The sequence below is a fragment of the Watersipora subatra genome, chromosome 3 (assembly GCF_963576615.1).
Source record: "Watersipora subatra chromosome 3, tzWatSuba1.1, whole genome shotgun sequence".
Lineage (NCBI taxonomy): Eukaryota > Metazoa > Bryozoa > Gymnolaemata > Cheilostomatida > Watersiporidae > Watersipora > Watersipora subatra.
In genome coordinates this window covers 42,073,019-42,082,667 of record NC_088710.1, presented here as the reverse complement: position 1 = coordinate 42,082,667, position 9,649 = coordinate 42,073,019, and the positions used below count along the sequence as shown (strand labels likewise).

Genomic DNA, 9,649 nt, shown 5'->3' with positions numbered 1-9,649 from the left:
TATCAACAAAATCTACTATATAAACTACATATATGGCCTCTCGCCTTTTCAACGTAAAGCATTACATCTGGGGCATTGTTGGACATTCGTCCCATAGAAAAATTTGGCTCTATACTGTGCTGCAGAACTGTAGTCAAGTGCGAAGTTTTCTGCCCATACACAGCGCCTGGTAGCAGCTGCTGTAGTTAGTGCATCTTGCTCTTGTCGCCATTTCATCTGCTCTGAAAATTCAGCTCACCGAGCAGCTATTGTAGCTAGTGCATCATGTTCATGTCGCCGCTGCATCTGCTCGGAGGTTTCTGCATGCCTGGCCGCTGAAGCGGCTGCTCTGAGCCGTTTGAGTCGCTGTTGGGTCGGCTCAGCAGTCTCTGCACTTTCTGCTGCAGCTGCAGCATCTATTCTGGATTGCTCTCGATGTACCTGTGTTTGTTCAGCAGTTTCTGCTTTCCTAGCAGCTGCTATTTTGTTTCGTTGTAGGCGTAGCTGTGTTTGCTCTGCAGTTTCTGCACTTCTAGCAGATGCAGTAGCTACTCTGTTTTGTTGTAAGCGTAGCTGTGTTTGCTCTGCAGTTTCTGCACTTCTAGCAGCTGCAGTAGCAGTTCTGTTTTGTTGTGGGCGTAGCTATGTTTGCTTTGCAGTTTCTGCTCGTCTAGCTGCTGCTTTGCGAATTCGGTCTCTTTCTCTACTGGAATCAATCTGTTCTTGCATTTGGGCAGTAGACTTTTTGGGAGGCATTGTACTGCTTTAAGCGTGAAGCAGTACAATGCCGAAGTCTACAAGTGAATGAGATGGTGTGCTTTTTTGTAATATACGCTGCTCGCTTTCTTCTCACTGTTGCCTAACGTAACGCTCGAAGTGCCCGTGCAGGTTTTGTAGTAGCTGTAGTTCTGTAGTACTCGTAGCTGGAAAAAAGTAAAAGTAACTCAAAAGGAAATTAACATGTTTACTATCACAAACAGTGGCAAATCCAACGTTTTCAACCCTTTCACTGAGGTAGATTCATCTATACGTTTTCTATGGTCGACCGCCGTAGACACATTTTTGCGACTTTACCAGCAATTGGTAGTAACTAAATTTTATTATTCGTTGATAACATAACCAATGGTCTTTAGGACTTTTATGGTAGTGACAGTGTTGCCCTTAAAAGACTTCTCTATAAAATTAGCCTAAAGTTTAATGTTTTAATCTTTGTTTGGGGATTTCCGACTTAAAAACGAACATTTTTGTGTAAGTTCATCAAAGGCGTCCGAATTAAAAAAGAAATAACTACTTATGTTGATGACATTATAGCCGATTCAGATTTTTGTGATTACACAGATAATTAGAATAGCAATAGCAGCACTGATTCTGATGGCGATGAAAGTAATGGTTTTGTAAGAATAAGGAACATTGTAGAGGATCGTTTTGCTTTGTAGCTTCACACCTCTTTATCAATGCACAAAGTAAAGATACAATGAATTTTTTGCATAGCAGTGCTTGTTAGCATGTTGGCAAAATGAAATATATAACCAGAACAAACATTCTAGATGGAGTTTGAAATTGAAAATATATTGTATACATATGAAGCAATATTGACAAAATGGCTGGCAGTAGGCCGATAACTAATTTGTACATGGACGCAAGTGAAAGGGTTATGTATTGGAAGTGTGGCAATTCAAAGACAATACAATATTGAATAAGAAGTACTTACCTTTTTTATGTAGAAATTTAGTAGGTGAGAACTGCATTTTTTCCAGTGACCGCAAGAAACCAACGTTCACGTGACCTTCTTGGTACACGTTGGTGGTAAATATTAATCGAATCGCGTGTAAATAACTACTCATTAATTTATTTTATTTTATGAGTAGTACATTTGTATAGCTGTATAGACACCTTTGTATAGACCGCAGAACTCAGGACGGTGCTTTTTAACATGGAAGCAACTTTGCTGTTTAAAACGGAACAGTGCTTTTGGTCACTGCAAAGAGGCGCGCTAATCAGAGATCACGTGATTTTTGTGTAAAAACAATGAATAGGTTATGTATAGAGGCACACTAACCGGAGATCCCCGTTAATGTGCCCTATCGATGAAAGAAAAAACCCCAGAATAGTACGGTACTCTATAAGGCAGACACATACACACATACACACACATACACACACACCCACGCACGCACACACACACAGACAGACAACGATTGCCGTTTATATAGTAGATAACAATAAGGATAACTCTTAAATTGTCTCTACAAGTTCCTAAAATTCCCTATAGAACTGTCAGTCATAAAGGGCAGACAACTATAATGCGTGACTTATGGTTATCACAAGCTTCTGTATAAATATAAATCAAAAAATGTTTGTTCATTTTTCTGTTGATTTGTCTGCTTTATTCTGATTGGATAACCTTCGCAGCCTTCAAAACCAAAAGACAAACACAAATAATATAACTAATTTTCATAGAGAAAATTTTGCCTGGCTCTATAGATAAGAAGGTTGTGGGTTCAAGTCCATTGATTGAGGTCAACATACAATGTTGAGGGTCAACGTACAAGGTTGAGGGTCAACATACAAGGTTGAGTGTCAACATACAAGGTTGAGGGTCAACATACAAGGTTGAGTGTCAACATACAAGGTTGCGGGTCAACATACAAGGTTGAGAGTCAACATACAAGGTTGAGGGTCAACATACAAGGTTGAGGGTCAACATACAAGGTTGAGGGTCAACATACAAGGTTGAGGGTCAACATACAAGGTTGAGGGTCAACATACAAGGTTGAGGGTCAACATACAAGGTTGAGGGTCAACATACAAGGTTGAGGGTCAATATACAAGGTTGAGGGTCAACATACAAGGTTGAGGGTCAACATACAAGGTTGAGGGTCAACATACAAGGTTGAGGGTCAACATACATTTTTTGTTCGATTGTCTGAAATTTTTAAGCAAGACTTTTATATGGTCTTTAGTATAGTAACAATACTACTTGTTCTTTTAACCCTCACACTGATGAGTGCATACAGATCTAAAGTGCCCAGCATACCAAGCCATTCGGTATCACCTTTATTTGGTTTTGGTAGGGAAAGGCTAATAATTCTACATACTATACCAACAATGCCACAAAAAGATGAGAAACAGTCTAAACTTTAGAGCAAACTGAGGCATGATGCAAAAAGATAGAGCATGGTGTGAAGCGTCTGCAAAACGATCGGTAGTGAGTGCCCAGTGTCATGATTGACTAGAACAAAGCAGGAAGCATATGGCAGGAGCTGGAGAAGCTGAAACCACTGTGCGCACTGATTTACGCAACAATCAGACAGAGTTCGCCATCAATGGCGGCGATGTACAGACCTGGTTACCAGCCAACCAGAGCATTATAACAAAACTAATAACTCACCAGTAGGACATGGGCACTAAATTTTGCTTTAAAATATGACCCAAAAGCACAGTACAAAAGGAATCATAGGTTTACTATGAAAATAATGTCTGCCAAATACTCCAAATGCGATGCATTTCGCTTGAAAAATGAAACACCGAGAATTTCTTACAAAAATGGTAAACTCCAAATGCAGGCCTTCGCTAAAAATATTTCACTTACTTTGAAGCAGTTTCTCCAAAGTGGCAATTCTGATGTTGAGCATTTCCTTTCTCACATTCAAAAATATAACAGCCGCTTTTAGCTAGCTTCATTCGAAACCAACACAGTTGATCAGCCTGGGTTAATGCCAACATCTAAGGTTCAATGCCAAGTTTACCTTTTAATTGGCTCTTTCCTTCTATTATCAGGTGAACAGCCGTCATTTCATGAGCAAGAGTGAGCATAGTATAGCATAGCATAGTATAGGTGCAACAATGTTGAAGAAGTGCAAACAAAAATAATCTTGGGTTTCAAAAATTGTTGCATAAAAATAACAAGTATATGCAAGATTTCAAGACTGCTATTGAAAGTGTTCTACAGAATACAGATAAGTGTAGGGTTGTTGATTGACCAGAAAAGAAACTAACTGGAAAGCATGAGCAAGGACATAATGCACCGGTGGTTTGATATAATGCACCAGTGGTTTGATATAATGCACCAGTGGTGGATATAATGCACCAGTGGTTTGATATAATGCACCAGGGGTGGATATAATGCACTAGTGGTGGATGATGTTGCCATTCAACTTTTTTACCCATCAACACAAAAAATACAATGCCCAGGCTAGGACGGGTAGCGCATCTACTATACAGTAAACCAAATGATAAACTGATGTCTGTATAGAAAAGTTGACTAAAATAGCACCAGACAACTTTTGCAAACATAACTTCTGCAAATGAATAACTTTAAGCAAAGTGATCTATCTAGCTATGACTAGCTTAATATTTGCTCTTATTGGTGAGTAGAGAGTTGAAATCAAGTCTAACATGTATTTCCTGAAAGCCAACTCGACTTACATTCAATTAGGTCTAAAAGCTTTCCGGAATTTAAATTATGTCATGTCAACAAAAGTGTTGTTAATAACACTTTAACTGGTTTAAATAAAAAGAAAGCTGCAGGATTGGATTTGATTCCCGGTAAGCTTGTTAAAATGTGTGCACCCAACCTTGCATTACCCTTAACCTATATAATAAACATGGCAATTAACACTGGCACTGTTCCTACTAACATGAAAATTGCAAAGGTACTACCATTGTTTAAAAAAGGATCAACAATGGTGTCTAGCAACTATATACCTCTATATCAATTCTACCAGTTTTTTCAAAGGTTTTTGAGAAAGTCGTGAACACTCAGGTGCAAAATCATTTGGAAAGACACAGCATTATAACCAAACATCAATATGGGTTTCAAAAAGGGAAAGGCACACATAATGCTCTAATAGATTTTTCAAATCGGTATTTTTCTGCTTTAAATAGAAAACACATTGTCCTAGGTATTTTTATCGACTTCTCCAAGGCTTTCGACACCATACATCACTCAATTTTGCTTCAAAAACTCACAGCTTATAATTTTTTATGTAACACTGTCAAACTATTTAAAAGTTACCTTTCTGATAGAACTCAGTCAGTATATTTAAATAAATCTACACTATCAGAATCACAACAAATTGAATGTGGGGTTCCACAAGGTTCTATCCTTGGCCCTACATTGTTCCTTCTCTATATAAATGATTTAATGTATTATTCGAAACCCTTCTCTATTATTTTGTTTGCTGATGATACAAATCTGTTTTTTACTGACAAGAAGTTAAATGATAATATCCATGAAATCAATTCAGCTTTAGATAGAGTTCAAAATTGGTGTACTGCAAACAAACTAACTCTTAACATTGATAAAACAAATTTTATAATAATCAAAAATCATCAAACTAAATTCGAACTTAGCCAAAATATAAGTATCAACGGTAGGCCAATAAAAATATTACAAATGTGAAATTCTTAGGAGTAGTTATTGATAACTCATTAAACTGGTCTTCTCATATTGATTATTTGAGAAGTCAACTGCATAAAAATTTGGGTATAATTTTCAAAGCCTCAGAAATTTTTCCAACTGGCATTTTGATATTGCTTTATAACAGTTCAGTAAACAGTAAACTAACTTATTGTTTAGAAGCATGAGGCAATGCTGCCATTGAGTGTCATTTGAATAAAATATTCCTGATTCAAAAGCGTCTAATGCGAATAATCTTCCATAAAAAATTCAAAGACCACACAGTTGATCTGTTCAAAAAGGCTAATGTTCTTCCAATTAAAGAGTTATATAAACTCCGTTTAGGTATTCTCGCTCATTCATCATTCTACTCTGACACTCATGTTCAACAATACTCTTATGCTACTTGTTATTCTTTCCGGTATTTGGAATGACTTACCAAAATCGATCAGGTACATTAAAAATGCAAATAGTTTTAGGATTGCTTTAAAGAGGCATCTACTTGACTCATTGGGATGGCTTTAGGTCTTAATATGTGAACATTATTATATTAAGAAAATTGTCAACTCGGGCCCTGCACCTTGATTAGCCCTGCTACTGTGCACATGGGCCTTCATCACTCTCTGTAGTATTGTGATTGCTCGTTCATATATGTATATTTATTTAGTTGTCTCTGTGTGCATCTGTTTTTATGATGAAAATAAACTCAAAACTCCAAAACTAGTATTGTTGCATTTTCCCTAAGTTTAAACAGCATTGAATTATTGTGCCAGGGCATTGTCTACTCGTAACCTAATTGTGTGCTATAAACATAGACCTATCAACTATATTAAGTATAGTTAATAGGTCTATGGTTATAAATGATACGCAACCGAGCATAGACCACAAACATAGAGCATTGACTATAGAGCATTGACTATAATTGTACGTTACATTTATGATAGACAAGAGGCTTTCAGCCGTAGGTTGTAAATTACCAACTAAATTTTATAACCCATTATAAACTACTAATATAAGATGAGCCTGTTGACTGCAGACTACATAGTGACATCAGACTATGAACCACAGAATACAGACTACATAGTGACATCAGACTATGAACCACAAAATACGGACTACATAGTGACATCAGACTATGAACCACAGAATACAGACTACATAGTGACATCAGACTATGAACCACAGAATACAGACTACATAGTGACATCAGACTATGAACCACAGAATACAGGCTACATGCTCAAGACTATAAACTTGAGAGTACATACCTTAGACTACCTAGCCGTACCTTGAATTAAACTAAAGTCTACAGACTATTGACTATAGACCATAGACCATATAAATAGACTCTAGACAATGAGCTATAGACAGTAGTCTACAAATTATACAACTTAGAAATAGTCTTTAGACAATTGACTATAAAGAGATGATTAATTTTACATTCAAAATTATGCGTGAGTGTGATCAGTAATCAGTATGTACATGAATTGTACTGATTTACATTTTTCAAACTTGAATCTGAACAGAAGCAAAGTTGAACAGTGTCTGGTATGTTAAAGAGTTATATATAACTCTGTAACTCTCTCTATATATGCATGTGTATATATATATATATTATATGCTTATTAATCAAGCCTTTTAATAACCAAGTGCTTATTAAAATGCCTGCATTCTAATAAGCACTTAATTTGCAATGCTGTGACATGAACAAATTAAAGTATAATATATAGCTGGCTTTAATCTTTAAGCTACTTTATGTGTTTCTGTTTACAGTCACATGAGCTTCAGATCATTTTAGTTTTACCTGATGAATGGTAACAACCATGAAACTTTAAGTAGTAAACAGTTTTTAAACTATGTAAATTTTAAAATATATGTAATATATATAAATGTATATATATGTAATATATATATACATGTGTATATATGTAATGTATATACACATATATGTATGTAGTATATATACACGTATATATATGTAATTATATACATGTATATAATATATTACATATATATACATGTGTATATATATATACATATATAATATATATACATGTATATATATTATATATATACATATGGATATATATACATGTACATATACAATATACATACATGTATATATATACACACATATGTATATATAGTATATATATAAAATAAGCTAAATCCAACTGGTAGTCTACAATCTAGTGTATGTCTAGTGTATGCAACACGTATATCACAGGTATGATTTTGTCCTGAACTACTATTTGTATTTGTAAGTATTGTCAGAAATGTACTAAATTTGGCAGCAAAAATATAGCAAAATGTATTTAGTAATATATAAATACTTACTTATGAAAAGTTTCAACAAAAATATATTAAATAAACCAGCAAAAATACAAAAAACTACTGACATCTCTGTTGTTAAAAACTCATCTCCAAGATAAAAGGTGAAGGTCAACTATCTCTTTGCCATGGGTACAACAGGTCAACTATCTCTTTGCCATGGGTACAACAGGTCAACTATCTCTTTGCCATGGGTACAACAGGTTTTACCATTTTATCAACTGATTTTTGTCTTATCAAAGGTTGAGGTCTGTTCATCTTGTCCCGCTGCACCGAGACCTTCTTTTCTCCTTTGCTGCTTGTGGGTCTTGAAAGAGAATTAGCTTGCTTTCCTTTGCCAGCTGCTACAGGGTAAGAAATATTGAAGGCACCCAGTCTACTTCAGAACACTCTAAGTTGGTACAAGCATAGCAGCTTGCTATAATTAATCATTGATTAATATTTAATTTACAAAAAATATACAAATATTTTTTATATGTGTATATCTACATATGTATATATGTAGGAGAAGACTAGCGTAGGGGATAATTAATCTCAATATGCTTATGCAACTCATGATAAATCTGTTCAACACATCTACGTAAAATACATCTACATGTATGTGAAACGGATCAATTTGAGCACTATTTATGCAAAACACGTCTATGATAATTCAAGATATAAAAACTGCATTTAAAGAAATTTTGTTCACATCGTTTACAGTGAAACTTCAGAATACATACATTCACCTTTGGTTGCCTCTGCATCATCTGTCTTGTTTTTACTTTGTAGTTTCCTACAAGAGAAACTTATAAGATACGAAAACTGAACGAGTTGTTGAGTGGATGATGCCCATCCAAGGCTAGACCTTGAAATAGTTCATGTCAGCAAGGTATATAAGGTACATACAGCAAGGTACGTAGCTGCATATAACAAAGCTATATATTATATATTATTATATAACATAAAACAAAGCAATACAAAAGAATAAGCTACAACCAAGTGGTAGTCCACACTGTCTATACAAATGTTTAGAGCAGGAAGACAGAAAAAGCAAACAAATTTAATTATGATACATTTTAGAAATACCCAAAAATAAACAGCCACACCAGAAAGTCCTGCACCAAAAAGTTCTGCACCAGAAAGTCCTGCACCATAAAGTCCTGCACCATAAAGTCCTAGGCTAAAGTGATGATATAGCTGTATTGCTTGTCAGTTGTTCAGATTTCTCTTATAGATACCTGAAGTCCTCAGGTTACAGTAACTCCCCGAGTGACTGTTAATAAATAGGCTATCGTTATCATTGTCTATTTACTTTTTGGATATTGCTGGCTTCAGTTCAACCTCAATTTCAGGAGGTTTCTCAGTCTTTGTTGCTTTTAAATCCTTTAAGTCGCTCACGTCTACAGAGACTTTAGCTGAACTCGTCTTCCTCTCTCCAGCTTGAATAAAACCAAAACATTGTGTAAATATTGGCCTCAACCAAGGTCAAGGCAAACCTTAATTATAGCCAATGGTATTGAAACTAAACTCAGGACTCTTGTTTTAGTCGATAAGCAAATAGCAGAACATCTCATGAGCATAGATGTATCTCTACAAAATGTGGACGTACTTTTATAACACATAAAATGGTGCTGAAATTGGATATGTAGGCTAGATGCAGATATTGGAGATATTTATAAGGCTTTAAAAATTACTTACAAATAAATTAACATTTTAATTCCCAATTATTTTGCATGATAGGTCGTGTAAGAATTCATTTAGTTCACAATTCACTGCTAGACACCACAATTCGATTATCACTTCTTCCTAATTTCAATGAATCAGTTCAATTCATCCCAAATAGCAGCAATATTATTTCTTTATTCATTCTTACCTAAAACTGACTAATAACAATATATCAATATAACAATAAACCAATCAATATAACAATCACTAACTTAGCTACACGTATTAGTT

The 9,649-nt window shown here is 35.2% G+C and overlaps 1 protein-coding gene across 1 annotated transcript in view; it reads right to left on the bottom strand.

The window, feature by feature from the left end:
* Positions 1 to 7,666: 7,666 nt before the first annotated feature.
* The window catches only part of LOC137389867 (regulator of G-protein signaling 22-like), a 65,062-nt gene continuing 63,079 nt past the window's right edge, over positions 7,667 to 9,649 (bottom strand). Inside the window, 3 exon segments of the mRNA XM_068076015.1 lie at positions 7,667 to 8,055; positions 8,440 to 8,486; positions 9,006 to 9,132. Coding sequence (XP_067932116.1) covers positions 7,889 to 8,055; positions 8,440 to 8,486; positions 9,006 to 9,132 — 341 coding nt within the window. The 3' untranslated portion in view covers positions 7,667 to 7,888.